The sequence below is a fragment of the Colobus angolensis genome, unplaced genomic scaffold, assembly GCF_000951035.1.
Source record: "Colobus angolensis palliatus isolate OR3802 unplaced genomic scaffold, Cang.pa_1.0 Scaffold225, whole genome shotgun sequence".
NCBI classification, from domain to species: Eukaryota; Metazoa; Chordata; class Mammalia; order Primates; family Cercopithecidae; genus Colobus; species Colobus angolensis.
This window is the reverse complement of record NW_012115433.1, coordinates 6,159,281-6,182,125: the sequence shown is the minus strand read 5'-3', so window position 1 is coordinate 6,182,125 and position 22,845 is coordinate 6,159,281. Positions and strand designations below refer to the sequence as shown.

General features: G+C 33.6%; 1 protein-coding gene across 1 annotated transcript in view; it reads left to right on the top strand.

Moving 5' to 3' along the window:
- Nucleotides 1-22,845, top strand: part of RTTN (rotatin) — a 202,104-nt gene that overhangs the window by 73,519 nt on the left and 105,740 nt on the right. The window contains exons 23-28 of the mRNA XM_011944090.1: nucleotides 210-306; nucleotides 950-1,018; nucleotides 6,938-7,126; nucleotides 7,742-7,981; nucleotides 14,165-14,309; nucleotides 21,180-21,334. Coding sequence (XP_011799480.1) covers nucleotides 210-306; nucleotides 950-1,018; nucleotides 6,938-7,126; nucleotides 7,742-7,981; nucleotides 14,165-14,309; nucleotides 21,180-21,334 — 895 coding nt within the window. The remainder of the gene's footprint in view (nucleotides 1-209; nucleotides 307-949; nucleotides 1,019-6,937; nucleotides 7,127-7,741; nucleotides 7,982-14,164; nucleotides 14,310-21,179; nucleotides 21,335-22,845) is intronic.

Genomic DNA, 22,845 nt, shown 5'->3' with positions numbered 1-22,845 from the left:
CTAAACCTGTCCAACAGAAACTGTTTTAACAAGCCCTCCAGGTGATTCTTGTACATCCACAGGTTTGAGATGAAAGCCTGTGTTTTAGTGTCACCTTATCTGGGTTAATGTTGCATTTCTTTTCTCTTCAAATTACGATATTTTAAATTTGAAGTTTATTCTTTCTAGACATACAAATATTTCATAAAGTTGTGCTTCTTTTCATTTAGTTTCCTTAATATTTCGTGAAGATTGTACTGTCGTGACTGAAGTTGGAGCACTATTTTGTCTTCTGTTATTTGACGAAGTATCAAGAATGGATATGTGGTGAGATAAAATAATTTATAAGTTTTTTACTCTTAACTATTTGTCTCAGGTATCCGATGCAATCTTATAGCAATGCATGGAAATTTCTGGTTTACGAAGCTTATGCTGTCCATGCTACACCCATATGTGGTATGAATTTTGATTTGAATAAACAGTATTCAAAAGCCTATTGGCTCAGAAAGTCTATCTCAAATTTTATTTTTAAACATCACTAAGTATGAAATTTAAAATTACTGCAGTAATTTTTGTCTTTAATATATTTTTAGTATGTACCTTCAACTGTGTGTTTTTTTCTTAATATTTCATTATTTTTTAAAAAACTTGGAAGATGTTTAGGAAGTAGTATATGATTAGCACTGATCTTGAGCAGGATCCGTGGGAGGAGACACACAAAGTCCACCTGCCATTACCACCACTGCATTGTATGAATCATTTGTTATGTGGAATTTTTTTTTAAAACATGATTTACTCTTCATAAGCACATCTAGGAAGTAGCAAACATGTTGTTACTATACTAAATGATAGACTCAATTGCAGCACTTGCTTTCATTTGCAGTCAGTGAAGTGAGGTAAGTTGTATTTGTTAGACAAAACTTGGTCTACTCAGTTGTTTCTTTGTTTTTGTTTTTCTTTTATGAAACAGGTCTGTTAATCCTTCCAATAAACCTTCTTTGCCGTCAGTCTTCAGTTTGCCTGTTTCAGTTTTTAGAAGGTAAAGGATTTATTTCTCTGATTTTCTTGAAGGATGAAATGTTACAGAAAGGGAAATCAAAATCTACAATTTCTCACAATTTTCATTTAGCATTTAAATCCCATAACTTGGGCTTTCATGGTTCCTTCACGATGGTGCTTTGAAGATTTCAGTAAGTATATCTCCCTATCACCAATTTTTTATTTTGGTATCGTTCAAATTTACAGGAAAGTTGAAAGAACTATACAGTGCATACCTGTATGTCGTTCAGCCTAGAGTCATCAGTTATTTACATATGAGTCTCTTTGCTTTCTCTCTCCTAATATATATTTTTATTTATATTTAATTCTCCCTCACCCGCCAGTTGGAAATAAGTTTCAGACATAAATTCACTCCCTTCCTATATATTCCAGCATGCACATCCTTAGGTTAAGGACATTATTCTATATAACTGCTACAATATGATCACATCTAACAAGATTAAAAATAATTCTATAACATGATATGGTTTCTCCAGTTATCTCCAAGTATCTTTTGTGTATATTTTTTCATAATGCAATAACAAGTTAAGATCCTACATTGTGCTTGGTTTTCATGTCTCCTTAGACTTTTTTAAAAAGTAAATTGTAAATTGTTTTTGTTGACATATGTCGTACATAAAGCATACAAGTCATAAGGGTACAGCCCTTGAATTTTTCCGAGTAAACGTACTTATTTATCTCACAGAGAAATCTGACATATAATATTACTAACAGACCAGAACCCCTTTTTGTGCTTTCTCATTACCTTCTACCACCCCAAAATGTAATCCTATTTTAATTTCTATTGCTATACATTATTTTTGCTGGTTTTTGAACTTTATAAATAGAGTGCATTATGATGTTGGCTTTTTGCTCAACTCGGAGAGATTTGTCCATGTTGTTGCATGAAGCAAGAGTTGGTTCATTTTCACTGCTGTGTAGTATTCTGTCTAAGCGTATACAACACTTTTATTTACCATTCTATTCATGGACGTTTGATTTGTTTTCTGTTTTGGGCTATTATGAATAAATGACTGCTGAGAACATTCTTGAACATGTGTCATTGTTGGAATATAGGATATTTATGTTTAGTCTTAGTAGATGCTATCAAACAGTATTACAAAGTGATTGTGCTGATTTACATTCCCACCAGCAGTGGAAAAGTACTAGGCGCCCCACATCCTCACCAGCCTTTGGTATTTGCATTACCAGTCTTAATTGTGTGTAGGTTTGGCTAAATAATAAAACTCACATGACTGCAGTAGTCGTGCTTAGAATGAGATCACATTTGTGGGTGCTGGGAGCTGTCTTGGCTTAGAAGCCTCATGTCCTAAATAGAAAATACGTTCTCTAGTAAAAGTGCTGTAGGCATAGTTTCCAGGTTGCTTGTAAGAGCCACAGCACTCAAGATTGCTCAGAGCTGTGCCGTCCCATCATGCGTTTGTAGTTTATTCCTAGATGTCTCAGTCCAGATGTGGGGAGTCATTTTCATCATAAGCAAAGCAGCTTAGTAAATTCTTGACATTCCATATCTATCTGATTTTAATGGGTAAAGGGACAGAGAGTTAACTCAAGATCACGTTTGTCCATAAAGAGGAGAAAGGGTTTTATTATTCCTTTACTCACAGTAATGTTGTCATTTAAAAAGATGTTGCCCATCTGATGGATGTATAGTGGTATTTCAAAGTGGTCCTGATGTATTACTCTTTACTTTTTATTATTTTCTTCCTTCTATGTTCTTCAGACTTAATTTGCTGTTCATTTTCTCACTTACTGGAGGATTGGCCATTGATTAGCTGCCCTTTCATTTAAAGCTATCAATGTTTCTAAGTATGGCTTTTGGTATATTCCACGAATTTGATATGCCATATTTTATTATTTGGTTCAAAATATTTTCTAAGTGTTTTGTGACTTTTTTTCTTTGATCCAAGGGCTGTTTAGAGTTATTGGGGGTAACTAGTGAAGATTTAGTTTATTAGATTTTCTAGTTATTTTATTACTAATATTTAGCTTAATATTGACATTAGAAAATATTTTCTATGATTCTAATTCTTTAGAGTTTGTTGAATTTCACTTTATGGCCCAGCATATGGTCAGCTTTTTAAAATGTTCCATGTGTACTTGAAAATAATAATGTATATGTAATAGTTGTTGGATATACTGTTCTGTAAGTATCAGAATATATCAGGTTTATTGATAGTTTCAGATCTTCCCTGTGTCTACTTTATTGTATGTGTGTGAAGTTCTTTCAGGTAGCAGAGGGGCATGTTAAAGTCTCCACTATGACGTTGTCAGTTCTGGCTGACAGTGTGTTTTGAGGCCATGTAATTTAGTTTGTAAACATCCTGGTGGGTTGTCTCTATCATTATGAAATTATTTCTTTATCTCTAGCAGTGCTTCAGCATATAGAATTCACTTGATCCGTTATTACTGTAGCTTCACCAGCTTTTATTTGGTTAGTGGTTAGCATGATATGTATTTTTCCATCCTTGTAGTTTTAACTGTTTTGTGGCCTTAAATGTACTTTTCTTTTTTTTTGTAAGAAGTATATAGTTGAGTTTTTTTGGTCCAATCTTACAGTATTTACAGTTTTAATGGAATATTTTAATGAATTTTACATGTACTAGAATTACTAATATTTTTGGATACAGATTATTAGCTTGCTGTTTTCTTTGTCCAATGTCGTATTTTTCTTTCTTTTTCCTCTCTGGCTTATCTTGATTAATTTTTAAAATTAATCCATGTTTTTCAGCTGTTAACTTGTAGTTATATATACATTAAGTATTCTATTTATTTATTTATTTGTAGCAATTGGGATCTTGCTCTGTTGCCCAGGCTAGTCTTGAACTCCTAGCTTCAAACAATTCTCCCACCTCAGCCTCCCAAAAGTGTTGGGATTACAGGCATGAGTCACTGTGCCCAGCTAAGTATTCTTCTGTGTATATTATTTTTATATATTTTATACAGAGGATTATTTTATAATATAGAGATTATAATTTACTTTCTTGACTGTGAATTAGTATTTTTACCACATCCCAGACAATGCAAGGACCTTAGAACACATTAACTCCATTTAATTGCTCTTCTTTTTTTTTTTCTTTTATTGTCAGGTATTTAAATTCTATACATATTTTAAATTCTATAAGATGTTATTATAATTATTTTATGCAGTAAATACTCATTTAGATTTGTATACTTTGGTCATTTCTGTTACTTTTTATTGCTCTTTTGGTTTTTCTGCCTCCATCTGAGAATTTTTTTTTGAAGAGTTTTATTATTTAATGTAGTACACTTACATTAGCAATGATTTCTGTCAGTTTTTTTTTTAATCTAAAAATTCTGTTTTAAAAAATGTTATCACTAGGTATAGAATTCTAGGTTGGCAGTTGGAGTCCATTTTTTGTAGGAACATTACTGTCAGTTTTATTGTTGCTTCTTTGAAGGAACTGTGTTCCCCATTCCCTTAGGAGTTCCTTCAGCTGTATCCCACAGCACTCTTTGCTTGCTTGCTTATTTATTAGGGGGAGTTTATTTTATTTTTATGGGTACATAATAGTACATATTTATGGAGTATGTGTGATATTTTGATATAAACATACAGTGTATAATGATTAAATCAGAGTAATTAGGATGTCCATCACCTCTAATATTTATTGATTCTCTGTGTTAGGAACATTTTAGATCTGCTTTTCTAGTTATTTTGAAATATACAACAAATTGCTTTTAACTATTGTTACTCTATTATGCTATGGAACACTAGATCTTATTCCTTCTGTCTAAATTTTTATGTACCATTAGCCATCCCTTCTTAATTCCCCCCTTTCCCACCATCCTTTACAGCCTGTGGTAATCATCATTCTACTCTTTAGCTCCATGAGCTCATTTTTTTTTTTTAATTGTTTTTTTTAGCTCCCACATATAAAGGAGAACATGTGATGTTTGTTTTTCTGTGCCTGGATTATTTCAGTTAACATAATGACTTCCAGTTCCATCCATGCTGTTGCAAGTGACAGGATTTCATTCTTTTTTATGTCTGAATGATACGCCATTGTGTATTTATACCACAATTTTAAATCCATTCATCTATTGATGAACACTTAGGTGGATTCCATATCTTGGTTATTGTGAATAGTGCTGCAATAAACATGGGAGTGCAAATATCTCTTTGACATACTGATTTCCTTTCTTTTGGATATATACCCAGCAGTGGGATTGCTGGATCATATGTAGGTTCTGTTTTTAGTTTTTTGAGGAACTCCATAATGTTTCCAATAATAGCTGTACTAATTTACATTCCCACTAACGGTGTATGAGCATTCTCCTTCCTCCACATTCTTGCCAGCATCTGTTGTTTTTTTATCTTTTTGATAAAAGACTCTTTAACTGGGGTGAGATATCTCATTGTGGTTTTGATTTGCATTTCTCTGATGATTGATAATGTTGAGAATTTTTTCATATACCTGTTGGTCATTTATATGTCTTCTTTTAAGAAGTTTCTGTTCAGATCTTTTGCCCAGCTTTTAATTGGATTATTATTATTATTTTGCTGTTAAGTTGTTTGAGTTCCTTATATATTTTGGTGGTTAATCTCTCACCAGTTGAATAGCTTGCAGGTGTTTTCTCTCATTCCGTAGGTGGCCTCTTCACTTGGTTGACTGTTTCCTTTGCTACGCAGAATCTTTTTAGCTTGATACCCCATTTATTTATTTTTGCGTTGCTTGTCTGTGTTTTTGAGGTCTTACTTAATAAATCTTTGCCCAGGCCAATGTCCTGAAGCATTTCTCTGATGTTTTCTTCTAGTAGTTTCGTAGTTTCAGGTCTTACATTTAAGTCTTTAATTCATTTTTATTTGATTTTTGTATGTAGTGAGACATAGAGATCTAGTTTCATTTTTCTGCACATGTATATCCAGTTTTCTGAATACCATTCATTGAAGAGACTGTTCTTTCCCCAAAGTATGTTCTTGGTGCTTTTGTTGAAAGTTGACCAAATGTGTGGATTTATTTCTGCATTCTTTATTCTGTTTTATTGGTCTGTGTGTCTGTTTTTATGCTAGTATCATGCTGCTTTGGTTACTATAGCTTTGTAGCATAATTCAAAGTTAGGCAGTGTGATGCCTCCATCTTTGTTCTTTTTGCTCAGGATTGTTTTGGCTGTTTAGGATCATGTTTTGTTCCATATACATTTAGGATTTTTTTATATTTCTTTTTGTTCCTTCTAGGATGCAAATTTGCATGCATGTTAGATTATTTCACCATGTTAAAGGAAAAACTTGAGACAAAATACGCATGCATGTGTCTGTGATAGAACAAAATTAACTTTGGTTTAAGAGATATTGCTGTTGAATCTGTTTTTATTTCTAAACATATTTCTTGGTTCTTGTTGAATTTATTGATGATGAAACCATGTTCTCAAGTGAAAATACTAAGTTGGAATTCAGTCACTTAGTGACCTCTATGATCATAGGCAATTCACATATCAGCTTTAAGCCTCATTTTGATCATTTGTAAAATAGGTATCATAGTGGCATACCATCTAACTGTGAATGAATGATAAAAAATAAGCAGTGTTTGGCATAAAGTAAATATCAGTGTTTTAGCTGAACACCTTTTATGTTTGGTTCACTGTATTCATGGGCCCTGACTTCAACGAATGTTAGTTATCTCCGCAACAACTCTAATATAGCATAGAATGTAGTAAGTCCTCAAGAAAGGATTTAAGTATTCTGGGGAGTTTAGAGGAGATGAAAAGAATAATTGAAATACCGTATAAATTATGATAACTTTAAAATAGGGACTAAGAGAAACCTTTGCATTATTGTGGGTTGGGAGGCATTGAACTAGCCCTCATTTGTGACTCTGTTTTTGAGTAGCGTTTAAGAATTTGAAAGTTTGTAATTATTTGTACACATTTTCTTTAGGTATCATCTACCTGTTCATGTAATCAGACACCATGCTGTGAGTCCTTACTCCATAGTTTTGCCCTTATCTGCTGATTGTTTGGACTTGAAGCCGGTGTCAGATATGCTGAGAATAGCTTGGAACCTGTCGTGGCATCATGGGAGTGATAATCTGTTGAAGCAAATGAACTCTGAAAGTAAAACGCAAGAGTAAGCTCTTACATTGTTGAAAAAGCCTTTGCAATGAATTAATTGTAATTAATCAGTTAGGTTTTACTTTTTCCTTAAGTCTGGTAGCTTTTTCCCTTGATATCATCTGATTCTGCTTTTTAGCAGTTATAATTTTCACTTTCTTTTAAAGATTACATGTGTTTATTACTTTTCATCTATTATACAAGAAAATTTTAAGTGAGAAAGCATTTTACTCTGTACTGCTGTAGAGGTTAATGTCTGATTTGTTCATAGATCTGAATCACTAGGAAAGGGGTTCTGGATTAGAATAAGATCTCAGTAAGTATATGCATGAGCGTTATCATTAGTGTGATGTTGATGACTTTTGAGTATCTTAATATTCTAATCTGTCTGTCTTAATGTGAATAAAAATGTTTATGAGGAGGAAACGTCAATATAAACATTTGGGGTGCCAATGTAAAATCCTAATATTGGCAGATATGTATCAGTTTTTCTTTTGGCTGTAAGTCAATCTTTTGTTAAAAGAAAATGAAGACAAAACAACTTTTGGGAGAGTTTATAATAGAAATAAATGTGAGATTTTATTTAAATAGCTTTATGTTCCTCCTTCTTTTTTTTTTTCTTTTTATCTAGATTTTTAGATGCATTGAAGTTATCCACAGAGGACGTCCTTACTCTGAAGATAACACACATGGCTAGTGGGCTGCAGGACTGCCTCCATTCCATTGTTCAGGCTGCAACCCACAGGGAAGTTAGGGCTGCTGTCACTAGGATGAATTTTTATCTTCTGAATGACAGATTGTCTTTAAAGGGTGGCCCTGGTCCATGTGGGGTTACCTTGAAGTCCTTGGCTTGGCACACAGCACTGAACAGGTCAGTGTAAGGTCAAGGCTGCCAGTTTCAAAGACCTGGGTTGTATTGTATTTGTGTTCATCTCCTAACCTTTGAAGATAAGAGTCTATGCCCTTACTGCTGCTATCAGAGAAAGAAAAACTCCAGGATTTGTATCATCTGTAAGAATAGCCAAAGAGAAATTTTTAATTTAGTTATTGCATTGTTGAAGGGATTATTAATAAACTTATAACAATTTATTATCATTAGAAAATTTTACCTCACAAAAGTAAATAATTAGGATAAGACATGGATGAAACAAATTGAATGTTTATTTCTATCCATATTATAAATGAGTTGAGACATCAGTGAATTGATTAATAGGTGTGGTACACCTGCCACAGGCTGTTTTGTTTTGTTTTGCTTTTGTTTTGTTCTTAAGTAAATGATACGATTTTTCTTTTTACTCTTGATTTCATGAAGTTGGTTGCCATGTGGAGGTCCTTTATAGCAGTTAATTGGGAAGGCTCTAGCTTGTCAGTTTAACATGCTTAACTTGTAGCAGATGGTTGCATTTGCAACAAGACTGATAAGCAACTGCTGCAAGCAGGTTTTCATTTTATTCTTCATGTGACTTTAATATAAAATGTATAACTTTATTATTTAACATAAAATGTGCAGTTTTTAAGCTGCTAGGTTAAATGAGTTCCCAAAATATGAATTCCTTTATCAGTTTAGCTTTAAAGATTCGTTTATCTGATTAGGCTTTCCAGTGGTGTGCTGGTGCCCACTAATACAGCCTTGTGAGAGAGCTGATGGTTGAATTTTCAGGATTTTTGTAGGTTGATTGTTAAACACAGCCTTTCTTAACAATCATATAAACTTACAATTAAATAAATTATACGAAAAATAAAGGTAATGAATATGCAGACATCACTTTCTAATTATGTGGCAACATTTTACTGTTATCTTTGTTCTTAGGTTATGCATACATATATACTACAGGGGTATGTATTTTATGGAAATAACTACAGTGGAATGCCACTGTGCATCTCTTCACAACTTCATGTTACATAGGTAGCTCCAAATTGTCTGGAGTGGGTTATTTACACCATGGAAATTGACAAACACAAAAAGTCAGCACTCTACTTCTGTTAGACAGTTACATATTTATCAGCACACTCCGGCATTTAAACAGTCTTGCCAGTTGAAGAATGCATAAATCCTTCACTTTAAATAAATGTAATATGTCCCTATTTGTCAAAAGAAATTTTAACATAAAAGCTGATTGTATTCATTGCACTAAGTTTTCTTTCTCTTGTGAATTAAAACCGTAGAAATAGTATGCAATACCACATTATAGGGAAGACTCTCAAACTGTGGGTCAGTGGAAGCCTTTAGAGTATTTCAAATTGCCCAGTAGCAATAACTATATGTGAGCATCACATTTTTATGGTTAGTTTCCTCAGGACTAGTGTTAAGTGGAGAGCATAGACTGTGTATATGTTTTTTATATATATATATATACACACACACACATATGTATATATAATATTCATCTCGTATTTGGTTTTTAGGTCTGTGCTTGATCACGGCAACACAGACACTACTGCCTAATTTATAAATATTCATGTATTTCTGCTGTATTATGTTTCACTAAAGAATGTAGAAAAAATGTATATCACAGAATCCACCTTTTTTTCATGAAAACTTTTTTAAAACTTTACTTCCAGAAATATATGTACTAATGAGGCTTTGGGAAACTTTAGTTTTGCTTTCACTCAGTTTAATGATAGAAAGGAACATCACCTTTTTGACTAATTATCTAAGATGAACCAACAACTTAAATGGTGCTTGGAGATAGAAAATTCCCATAAATTATGGCTGTATAAAGTATTGAGATGTTGAGAACATTTTTATAAGCTTAGTTTAATTTTTTTTAAGTACAAGTATTTCAAATTGTATCATTCTAGACAAAACAAAATATAGAGAAGTATGTTCATACCTGTGTAAATGGTTTTTAATTGTATTTTAAAAATAATGTTAGTTTTTAGACATTTTCCATGTCAGTAAATATACTTTGAGGCTAATTTTTCAAATATGTGATATATCCAAGTGAATGTTCCCCAAAAGGGGTCCTTTTAGGTGTGAGTGTATATGTTAGAATAATTCTGGCTTTGCTTAGATATTTTGAAATTGTACTCTCAGGTCATTTAAACAACAGCTGTAAGGAAGTCTTTTTTTTTTTTTTTTTGAGACGGAGTCTCGCTCTGTCTCCCGGGTTGGAGTGCAGTGGCCGGATCTCAGCTCACTGCAAGCTCCGCCTCCCAGGTTCACGCCATTCTCCGGCCTCAGCCTCCCGAGTAGCTGGGACTACAGGCGCCCGCCACCTCGCCCAGCTAGTTTTTTGTATTTTTTAGTAGAGACGGGGTTTCACCGTGTTAGCCAGGATGGTCTCGATCTCCTGACCTCGTGATCCACCCGTCTTGGCCTCCCAAAGTGCTGGGATTACAGGCTTGAGCCACTGCGCCCGGCCAAGGAAGTCTTACTATATTTTGAAGTCATACTTAATTTTTTGCCAAAAAATGATATTAGCAAAAACTCAACTATCCAGAGAAGGGTAAAAATGATTTTTACATGTATACCTAAATGAACACCACCCTAAACGATGACTATTTATCACTATTAACAAAAGTATATTTCAGTTTGATAACAAAAAATGGTTTCTAAAATCTTTTTACTTATGGTACTATGGCTTCTAAACATAACTTTCCAAGCTGATTATTTTAACAGTCCAACATTAATTTATGCATATGTTTTATATGTGTATGTTAACACACAAGCATATTATTATAATCTAATACCATTTTGGAAACTTACTTTAAGAAAACAGATGATAGTCATGGTTCAGTAGGATTACAAGTTGTTAGAGGTATCTAGATTCTTCTTTCAACTAGTTTCTGTTGAGTTTGCATGTTTAATGCCTCTCTACTCCTTTCCTACTGAAAGTCCTATTGCTACTCTTTTTCTCCATTTTTCACCAGACTGTAGACTGACTAGTGAATTGATTTTTCTGCTTTTTACCTTATGCCGCTCATTTATGTTGCTTCCTCAATGATCCTTCTGAAATACATGTCACCTGTGGGTTCTCTTCCATGATGTGCTGGATATTAATAGAATTCCAACCCCTTAGCATGCTGTAGAAAGTTCTTTTTGATCTGGCTCTTGCTTACCTTTTCAGCTGCATTTTCCACCTCTGTCTCTAACATATACTGTGTTTCTATGAAGTACAAATATTGGGGTTTTATGAAACTGCTTGATATTTTAGGGCATACACTTCTGTTTTATACCTCCTTGCTTTTACATAGTTAACTCCCTGGCTGCCTTGTGAATATCTACTCCTCCTTGAGCTCCAAGCTCTTCTTCCTCTGTAATGTATGTGGAATTGTAGTTACCATGATTGTCACGTGGCTTTCCTGCATTACTTCTACAGTTGTTTAAATATTTGTCTTCTCATGTGCCTTGGGTTTATTACATTCCTTTTTATATCCCTCACATATGGCATAAGTCATAGTGTACAGTTGGCCATGCAGCCTCAGCATGAACACCTCCTTTGAAGGATATTCATTCTGTTTTTGAGCTATGATTATTAGTAAGTTTTTTGTTCTTTTGAACTGTACCTGGTCATTTCTACCTATTATTCTGTCCTTCAGACTCACAGAATTAAATACTGTCTTCACATGTGACAACTCTTCATTTAAACATAACTATAGTTTCTTCTCTATTCCCCCCACCCTGCTTTAAATGATGGGTTTTTTTTTTTTTTTTTTTTTTAAGATAGACTTTAAAAGCCACAGTGTCCAGACTTCTCATTTGTTCATGCTGTTTTACAAGGGTATTGTGTTTCTTAGGACTCTCCCTGAGATCTGGACATGGTGCCTTATATGGGTGTGGTGCTGTGGTGTGGGGTGAATAGGAAGAAAGGGACTACTGCCTTTCTTTTCCTACTGCTTTTCCATTACTCAACAGACATTTATTGATCACCTACTAGGTGTCACTCTTATAGGAAACGTAGCCATGAGCAAAATTGCTAGGGTCCTGCTTTCATGGAACTTGCAATTAAGACAGCTAAAAGTATAATCAAAACTAGAAATGCTTCCAAGCAGACTATTATGAAACTGTATTAGAGGAGCATCTTATCCCTCTTCAGTAGAGAGAAAGTGGTTCAGAGAATGAAGCTTAAGCCAAGGCATAACAGGTAGAAGGATGTTAAAAGCCTATGGGATTGGAAGCCGAAAAGATGACGGGCACACAGAGAAACAAATACCACATGGTCTTTCTTATATATGGAATCTAAAGAAGTCAAATTGAAAGAAGTAGAGAGTAGAATTGTTACCAGAGGCAAGTGGCAGGGGTATGTGGGTAGAGAAAAGGGAGACGTTGGTGAAAGATTACAGAATTCCGGTGAGACAAGAGGAATAAGTTCTGGTGATGTATTACAGCATAGTGACTATAGTTAATAATAATATATGTTTCAAAATAACTAAATTAATGGATGTTAAATGTTCTCACCACAGAGAAATAAATATTTGAGGTGATGGGTATGTTAATTAGCCTGAGTGGATCATTCCACAATGTATACATGTGTCAGAACACCACACTGTACCCTAAAGATATATACAATTACTATTTGTCAGTTAAAAATAAAACAATAAATGGAATCTAGTTGGGAGCATGTTATGTGACAGAAATTTGATACTTTGAATCCATAAGTGGATGATCAGTTGACTCACAACCACTTATATATTATTTCTCCTCTAAACTAAAATGCCATATTCAACCAATATTATAAAAATTAATTTTTTTTTTAAATGCCAGGCAAAGGGATAAGGCCCTGAGTTAGGAAAGAGTGTCTTGTGTCTTCAAGGGGAATTGAAAAGGGGATAGTACACTTAGATTTAAGGGATATGAGGGCAGATATAAAGTGGGATTACAGAGGTGATATTTTAATGTTACACTGGATATCATGGAAAACTTCTTATAGTCTTTATGATTGTTAAATCATTAATCTCGCAAAGATCTATGGTGGTTAGAATCATCATTTCATTCCATCCTTTCAGAGTATTTTTCTAATCTCAATTTTCATAATCCGACCCTTGCCATCCCACGCAGCTGAATGTCATTTTGGGGATGTGGGAATTTTAAGTAAGGAAAAATAATAATGAGACAAACACCACATTACTAAGAAATATAGCATTATATATCCCTGCTGTTGGACTGCTTAGTTTAGTATTCATGTTTTAAAACTTGCTAGCCATATGACTGTGGAAAAACGACTTAACCATATTGTTGCTTGAGTCTTCTTGCCTTTGAAATAGAGGTACCTACTTCACACTGTTGTTACGAAGTTTGACAAAAACCCTGCTCTTAGAACATAGGCTGGCACAAGGTTGGTGCTCAATAAATGCTGAATATTAAGATTCGGATTATTGTTACTCTTATTAACATTTTGATGCAATTGCTTTAGATTTATAAAAAATAAAACATAACATAAAATTGAATCTCATCATATCTCTTCCTGATTGCTTTTTAAAAAAATGATTTTCCAAACTACTTTTCCCTTTTAAATAAAAGTTTTATTGTCTACTAATCTTTTAGCTCTCTTAAGCCAGTTTTTTTTCTTTTTAAAGAAATCTGAGAAAATTGGCTCATATCCTTTTACTCCAAACTTACATCCTAAGTCTACCTTCTGTGTTTTCCATGCCTCTTACAAACTGGTAGCATCCTTGCAGGACTTTTTTTCCCCCTCACTTTATTACCTTATTTTTTCAAGTTGGTCAGAATTAGGTTTGAAGTACTAATCCTTATCAGTGAAACATGGCCTTCCCAGTATGAAAAAGCAAGTTTCATTGGACAGTTAGAGTTAGTGTTTTTCCCCTTGGTATTTTTTTGGTACTTTTCCTGAATTTGTTATTTTTCTCTTACGAAATTTGTCACTTCTAGTTATTTTAGTTACTTGTCCACATGTTTTTTCCACTATAAGCTCATGTTCTTGAAGGCAGATAGCCAGTTTGTTTCAACTTCGCATTTTTCAAAGCATTTAGGACAGTGTCTCATAAAATAGCGTCCTCACAAGGCACCTGTTAAGTCCCCATATCTATGATGAACAGTGGTATTGTGTATTTTAAAGCACTAGAAACCATGATTATTGTCTTTTCATTATAGGTTTTTACAAGTGCTTCCTGCTTGCACTGAAGATGAGAAACTGCTAATAGATATCGTACATTTTTTAAATAAATTAATAAAAGAACAAAGAAGAAATTCTTCACTAGAACTTCTAAACTGGATTCTGGAATTACTTCTTAGACATGTAAGTGGTGTTATGAAGGAATTTGGATTTTAAGTTTGGGAAGTAACTTATTTGTAGAAATCATTAACATTATATTATGGAAAAGGATAATTTTACATTGCCTGTGCTTGGTAAAGTCGTCCTTATGTAATGAATGGCTCATAACAACATGCCTTTCCTGATAGGATTGTGAATGTGTTTATTAAAATTCTGTACAGTGAATGGGACCTACAGTCTTGTGTTTCATCAAACCTGTTCTGCATGTGAACTGTCTGCTGCAGCTGTATTTTTAGTGGGAATTTCAGTTCAGGTGGCAGGGGACAGGGTGGATGTCCAGATAGGCATGTTGAGAGTGAGCTAACAAAGCCAACTGAAGGCAGGATGGTGAAGTTATGAAGAATGAGTAAAGTGTGCTCAGGCTTTAAATAACAGCTGCTGGAGTATTTACCCTTCTAGCCCCCACTACTCTTAGATTTTTAGCTCTTCTAAAAATTCTAAATTTTTTTTTTTTAAGACGGAGTCACGCCCTGTCACCCAGGCTGGAATGTAATGGCGCGATCTCGGCTCACTGCAACCTCTGCCTTTTGGGTTCAAGCCATTCTCCTGCCTCAGCCCCTGAGTAGCTGGGATTACAGGTGCCCGCCACCATGCCTGGCTAATTTTTGTATTTTTAGTAGAGACGGGGTTTCACCATGTTGGCCAGGCTCGTCTTGAACTCCTGACCTCAGGTGATCCACCCACCTTGGCCTCAAAGTGCTGGGATTATAAGCGTGAGCCACCGTGCCTGGCTCTAAAATTTTTCTAAATAGCTATTCTAAAAATTTTGGCTATTCAGATTTCTTATTCTAAGGAGTCTGCAAAGAACCCAAGAAGCCAGGTCCCTGTTGTTGGTCTATCTGTCTGTTTATGTATTTATTTGCAAATACCGTATGAATTTACTCACCTTAAGTAAGATAAAGCTTTACACAAATAAGAAAAAAAAAAAAAAACTAGAAAAGAGGGCCTAAACTGATAGAGGAGATAGTGGATCTTATAAGGCAAATGTATTTCATTATATATTAATACATTTACAAAATTTAGGGATAATTTTCTGTAAAAATATGAATTCCTGTGTTGTTAGACATGCTAACTGATATGAATGTTTGTGTGTATATAAAACTTATTTAGATGTTTATTATTGCCTTAGGCTATTTTCTGTTGTTTCTAACATAATACCAGAAACTGGGTAATTTGTAAAAACCAAAATTTCTTTCTTACGGTTATGGAGTCTAGGAAGTCCAGGTTTAAGCAGACACATCTGGTGAGAGCCTTCTTACTAGTGGGGACTCTCTGAAGAGTCCCGAGGTGATGCAGGATATATATGGTGAGGGGGCTGAGCGTGCTAATGTGCTATCTCAGGTTTTTCTCTTACAAAGCCACCAGGTCCCCTTCCATGATAACCCATTAATCCACTGATCCATGAATGGATTAGTCTATTCATGAGAGTAGGGCGTTCATGATCCAGTCACCTCCAAAGGCCCCGCCTCTCAGTACTATTACTTTGCGGATTAAATTTCAACACGAATTTTGGAGGGAACGTTCAAACCATAGTAATTATCTTTTCCTTTATTGTAGACTGGTGAAAGTTGGGACTGTTTTGTTCATTATTGCATACCCAGCATTTACTATAGTGCCTTGCACATAGTGAACTCTCAATACTCAGTAATAAGCTATGTAGTTAATTACAAGAAGCACACAAAACCTTAATTTTGTAACTTGTTAAGATTTAACAAAAATGGAAACCATGTGTTATGTTCAAGGTTACTTATATATGCAAGTATATTTATAGACTGAATTTCTAGAATTGTAATTGCTGAGTCAAATTGTAGAGGTATGTGTATGATGAGGTTTTGTGGTTTTATAAATAGATAACTTGTTTTGAATTAGATGGAGGTTTTTTCATATTTGGTCTTTTTGTGAATTGTATCTTGATGTCCTTGTTGGTTCTCCTCCACAATTGGGTTGTTAGTCTCCTTTCATTTCTTCTTTCCTGTCCTCTTTCTTTTCCTCCCTGCCCTTCTCCCTTCCTTTTCTCCTTCGCTTTTTCCTTCCCTTTTCCTCTCCCTTCCCCTCCCCTCTCCTTGGGGCATGATTTCATTCTGGTACCTGCAACTTGGACATTAGTGTAGAGATCTTTCACCTTTTGATTAAATTTATTCCTAAGTATCTTAATTTTTTTTGGTTGCTATTTTAAATGAGTTTTTTTTGGGAGGGGGGCGGTTAGTGTATAGAAATGCTGATTTTTTATATGTTGATTTTGTATCCTGCAACTTTATTGAATTCATTTTTATGATCAAAGTTTTTTGATGGAGTCTAGGTTTTTCTAGATTTAAGATTATATCATCAGCATAGAGGGACAACTTAACTTGCCTTTTTTTCTAATGTGGATGCCTTTTATTTCTCTATAGATTAATTGCTCTGGCTAGGATTTGTACTACTGTATTGAGTAGACATGGTGAGAGTAGACATCCTTATCTTGTTCCTGATCTCAGAGAAAAAGCTTTAAACTTTTCACCATTGAGTATGATGTTAGCTGTGGGTTTTTCATATATGGCCTTTATTGTGCTGGGATTCCTTTTCTACTTAATTTATTGAGAGTTTTTATTATGAAAGGATGTTGAATTTTGTGAGATGCTTTTTCTACATCTGTTGGTAGAATCATGTGGTTTTTGTTCTTAATTCTGTTAATTTGGTGTATCACATTTTACACATTTGTGTATGTTGAACCATCCTTGCATCCCTGGAATTAATTCCACTTGATTATAGTGAATGATCTTTTTATTGTGCTCTTGGTTTCAGTTTGCCAGTATTTGGTAAAGGATTTTTATATCTGTGTTTATCAGGGATATTAGCCTGTAATTTTCTTTTCCTGTAGTTCCCTTGTCTGGCTTTGGTATCAGTGTAATGCTGCCATCATAAAATGAGTTTGGAGTTTTTAGAAGAGTACAGAGATTAGTATTCTTCTTTAAATATTTGGTGGAATTCAGCAGTGAAGCCATCAATCAGGTGTTGGGCTTTTCTTTGGTGAAAGACTTTGTATTCCTGCTTTAATCTCCTGTTATTGATCTGTTCAGATTTTCTGTTTCTTCATGATTCAATCTTGGTAGCTCTATGTGTCTAGGATTTTTTCCATTTGGTTGTCCAATTTGTTGACATGAAATTGTTAATAACAGTCTCTTATGACTTGTATTTCTGTGGTATCGGTTGTAGTGTCTTCCCTTTCGCTTCTCATTTTATTTGTCTTCTTTTTTATTAGTCTAGCTAAAGGTTTGTCAATTTTGTTCATCTTTTCAAAATCTCAATTGTTGATTCTGTTGATCTTTTCTATTGTTTTTCCAGTTTCTATTTCATTTGTATCTGCCCTGATCTTCATTGTTTTCTTACTTTTTACTAAGTTTTAGCTTCATTTATTCTTCTTTTTCTAGTTCCTTGAGGTTGTTTACATGATATCTTTCTTTTTGACATAGATGTTTATTGTTACGTATGTCCCTCTTAGACCTGCTTTTGCTGCATCCTGTAAGTTTTGGTTGGTTTTGTGTCCATTTTTGTTTGTCTCATGACATTTTAAAATTTCCCTTTTAGCTTTTTCTTTGACCCGTTGATTGTTCAGAAGCATGTTACTTGATTTCTATGTATCTGTGAATATTCCAGAATTCCTTCTTTTGTTGACTTCTAGTTTTTTATCATTATGGTCAGAAACGATATTGGATATGATTTCAATCTTGTTATATTGTTAAGTCTTGTAACACCGTACATTTAAATTGCTGTTAATTTTGTGGTATGTCATAAGTGTTGATGTATATTTTATAATTTATTCATAGTTATGAAATTAAAATAAAATTCCTACAAGAATCTAGATGATTGTACCATAATTTTAATGCAGTTTTTGAAAAGGATTTTTGGTCCAGTTACGTTTACTTATTTGACTTTGTATGGTATTAAACCTTTCTTCGGAAAGCTTCTACTTGATCTCATATATTATCACCACAAGTGTTATAAATAATAATACTTTTAAGAGTGCACAAAAGTGAACTTAAGTATTCGCTGTCAGATGGGTTTACTCCCTAAATATTATGCTACAAGATAAATTAATATGTGTTATATAACTACCGATGTTTAGGATAAAGGGAACCTGGAAATAGAAAATCAAGTACCTTTTAAAGTTTATCCTTTGAAGTGAGTAAAATAAGTGAGAAATGATTTAAGAAGTTCAGTAAAATAACATTTCCAAGTAAATTGCTTTGAATGTATGGACATACGTGAAAAGATATACAAAAGCTGTGGTTGTGAAAACAAAATTAGGCAGATATGAATGCCTGATTAGTCAGAAGAATGCTAAGAGGAAGTGAAAAGAAAAATCAACTAACTTCCTGAGGGAAGATTTAGGAACTTTCTCTTGTGAAAATTTTTTCTATGTGTTTTATCAAGACATTCATTTATTACAAACATACTGTAATTCTTAGGCAATTTAGGAGTTTATTATACCTCTAATCTGTTTTTAATATGATATTTTGTTTATAATAACCTAGAAGTGCTGAATTTGAATACCTTTCTTTTTGGAATGCATTTTTTTTTGATGGAAATTCATAAATGTGGGGCTGTTGGTTTTTTTTTTCTTTTGGTGAAGCTCAACACAACTACACAGCATATATATTTTCCTTGGCTGACTTTCCCATAACAGGCTCATGTGCACTCAGACTTTATTGATGGTCTTGCACACACTTTTGGCATAGCTTGCTGATGGATGTAAAATTGGATATGAGGAGTGGTAACTGTGTGCGTAAAGAAAATGAGCCATCATTATAGCAATTGTTGCCTTTTAGAGGTCAACAGTGACAAAATAATGGCCCAAGTAGTTGGTTTAAAATTAGGATTGAATACTAATGTCTAAAGACAAAAACTTCAGATATGATTAAGCACTTGACATCTGTAGGCATCATTAGAGATATCTTATTCTACTCTGTTGTCCTTGAGAAATGGTAATTCACCCTATATTTTAGAACTGTTATTTGCTGAGGTTCACTGAATTTCGGTGTTAACATGTAAATCAAAGGTAAAAAGAGAAAAAAAACCCTCAGGAATCTTCAAGTGGAAACAAGTTATTAATAGGATGAGATTCTTTGGGAGAATCTTAATTTTTAGGTATGCACATACTGTATCAGTATATTGATGTATTAATGGTAGCTTCTACTTAATTTTTATCAGCATATCAAAATTAATAATTCCTGATGATGACAATATGTTTTACAAGATGGAGTTTGCATCTTGGTATAAACAGTTTGTTCAATTTGTCAGTAGTTTTGGGAGTCAGAAGGCATGTTAGTGTGAGTCAACTTTTGGATATTTAGGGCTCAAAACACTGTAGGAAATATATTTATTTTTATGGTTTACTAAATGTGTATCTCGATTCTTTTATTCATATATGAAACATAAAAGTTGCAGTTATGTCTTATGCAATTTTAATATATCCAAAGGCATATGTTGCTTAAGATAAAAGAAAAAGTTGGGAAAAAAACTATTTAGATGTTAAAACACTGTAAAATAAGAGCAAAATGTCTCTACTAAATAGTTTCCAAAAGCTCTCAGTTATATTACTAATAATTGTAGGTATCTCTATATACTATAAGAAATTTAGAGGTTTCTTTACATATTTTCATTTCTTTTCCCCAAAGAGAATGCAGTTAATTTTGAATTGAGTTTTTTAGGTGAAGGATTTTATAAGAACAATAGTTACATTTTGATTATATCTCTTTTTGTATGTTTTGTGCACTAGTGATGTGACACTGTGCTGAGGATGGAATATTAACTAGCTTTGGAGTAAGATGCTTCTTGCTCTGCCCTTGTGTGTCTATGACTTAGACAATTATTTAACCTCTTTATAAATTTGTGTTCCCATCTGTAAAATAGGAATGAAATGCAAATCTTCTAGTTTAGTCAAAAAGTCAAATGAAATCTTACTATCTTTTTTTCTTTTTAGCACAGTGCCTGAGACATCATAAATGATTAATAAATATCCCATATGTGATTAATGCTTCTGATTAATGTAACATTTTCTTTTGTCAATATTATTAGGAATAATCCTTTATTTTTTTTTTTAGTTGGGAAAAGAGGAAAGATTTTAGAAAGCACTAATATTTGTTTACTAGCCTATCAAGTTGGCAAAGATTATTGCTTGGGCTCTGTGGGTCTTTTCACATCCTGTGTAATTGTATGTATTGGTACATTTTTTACAGGGACAATTTGGCAATATATATCAAAAAATTAAAACTACTATAATATTTTAGTTTAGTAGTTTTATTGCAGAATTCATACATAAGATAAAATCCAACTTGAGTACACTGTGTGTTGCAGCTTAGTAAATTTCTGCATCATTGATTATCCAGGAGTTAGTGTGGTAAATCCTTATTGTTGAAAAACAATCAGATATGAAACTAATGTTTTTGCAGAAATATTGTTAATAGGAAGTAGGAAAAAATGGTTACAGTAATGTTTTTTTCACTTGATATAGGTTTGTGAAAAATGTATTGTTTTCTGTTTATATTCTCAGAAACAAAAAGGAGAGTTATGTATCAGTATATTATAGTGGCAATTTCTGTGTGGCATGATTATGTGTGGTTTTGTTTTTCTCATTTTCCTTTTTTTCTATTTTCTATGATAAATATGTTTTTCTTTTGTTGAGAACATATTAAACATCTTTTGAATTTAGAACATCTCTAAATGCAATAGAGGCCCACACCTACTAGTTAGGTAATATAACTCTTAATCTAGAACGTGGTTAGCAACAAAAACCTTTATAGGAAACAATATGTAGTTCAATTAGTAAATATATTTTTTACAAATTTCATTTTTTAGAATGCAAACCCACTGTTAGACCTCTTGGTTCTGACAGAGTCACAGGCACGGGAAGAAACAGATGATATCCGGACTGCTGTCAGGCAACAACTTCAGAAAGAACTGATGGCTCTTTTTGATACCTTGCTGCTCAATTTCATGGAAGTTACTGACAGGTACCATTTGTAACATTGCAGGTTTAGGTGCATTTATATAGAACCTAATTTTTCTTTGATTTTCAAAGTTTACTTTGTACTTCTTTAAAATTAAGGAATACTTCTTTCCAATACTTAAGTAATAATCAGTTATAGTGTCTGTTTGTTTTTGTTTCAGTTTAATCTGTTACAGCCTGATTGTACATGCTTGGTCTCCTTCACTACATACGTGCACACATGTACTCACACATGTGCACACACACAGCGTTTTATTCTCTAGGGTTTAATTCCTGGTTCTCTCTTAATTATCTACAAATCTACTTGAGCAGTCATACCTATGCCTGTGACTTTATGATTATCCTTACACTGATGACTTTCAAATACATAGGTCTACTTATGAATTCTATTTTTAAAAAATAAAAAGTTAAGGCGAAAGTCATTATGTTAACCATTTTAAAATGTGCATTTGAATGGTTTTTAGTATATCCATAATGTTTTGCAACTGTCACTACTACCTAATTCCAGAACGTTATCATCACCCCCAAAAGAAGCCTTGTATCCATGAAAAAGCCCCTTCCTATTCATATGTTCCTCTAGGCCTTGGCAGCCACTAGTCTTCTTTCTATGTCTGTGGATTTGCCTATTCTGGATATATCACATAAATGAAATCAAACAATAATGTGACCTTTTGCGTCTAGCTTCTTCACTTAGCATCATGTTTCCAAGGCCTTTGCATGCTGTAGCAAATATCACTACTTCTTTCTATGACTGAATAATATTCTATTTATAGATATGCCATGTTTTGTTTATTCACTCATTGGTGGACATTTGAGCTGTTTCTACTTTTGGCTATTATGAATAGTGTTGCTGTAAACACTCATATACAAATTTTTGTGTGGACATGTGTTTCAGTTCTCTTGTGTATATAACTAGGAGTGGAATTGCTGGTTCATATGGTAACTGTAATGTTAACTCTGTGTTTAACTTTTTAAGGAAATGCCAAGCTGTTTTCCACAGCAGCTATACCAGTTTACATTCCCGCCAGCAATGTATGAGTGTTTCAGTTACTTCATATCCTCACCAACACTTGTTATTATAGCCATCCTAATGGGTGTAGACTGGTATCATTTTGGTTTTTATTTGCATTTCCCCAGTGAAAAATAATTTTGAGCATCTTTTCATGTTCTTATGGCTATTGTGTATCTTCTTCAGAGAAATGCCTATTCAACATCTTTGAGGATTTAGCATCAATGTCCATCAGGGATATCGGCCTGAAATTTTCCTTGTTTTGTCTTGTTTTTACTTTAAATATGTCCCAGAGATTCTGGTACATTGTGTCTTCATTCTCATTGGTTTCTTTTTTTTTTTTTTTTTTTTTAAAGTAAAACAAGATTATTTATTATTTTACAGTTCTGTAGGTTGGAAGTCTGAGACAGGCTTCAGTGGGTAAAATTAAAATTTCAGCACTCTCGGGGAGAATCTGTGTCTTTCTAAAGGCCACCTACCTTCCTTGGTCCATAGTCCCTTTTCTC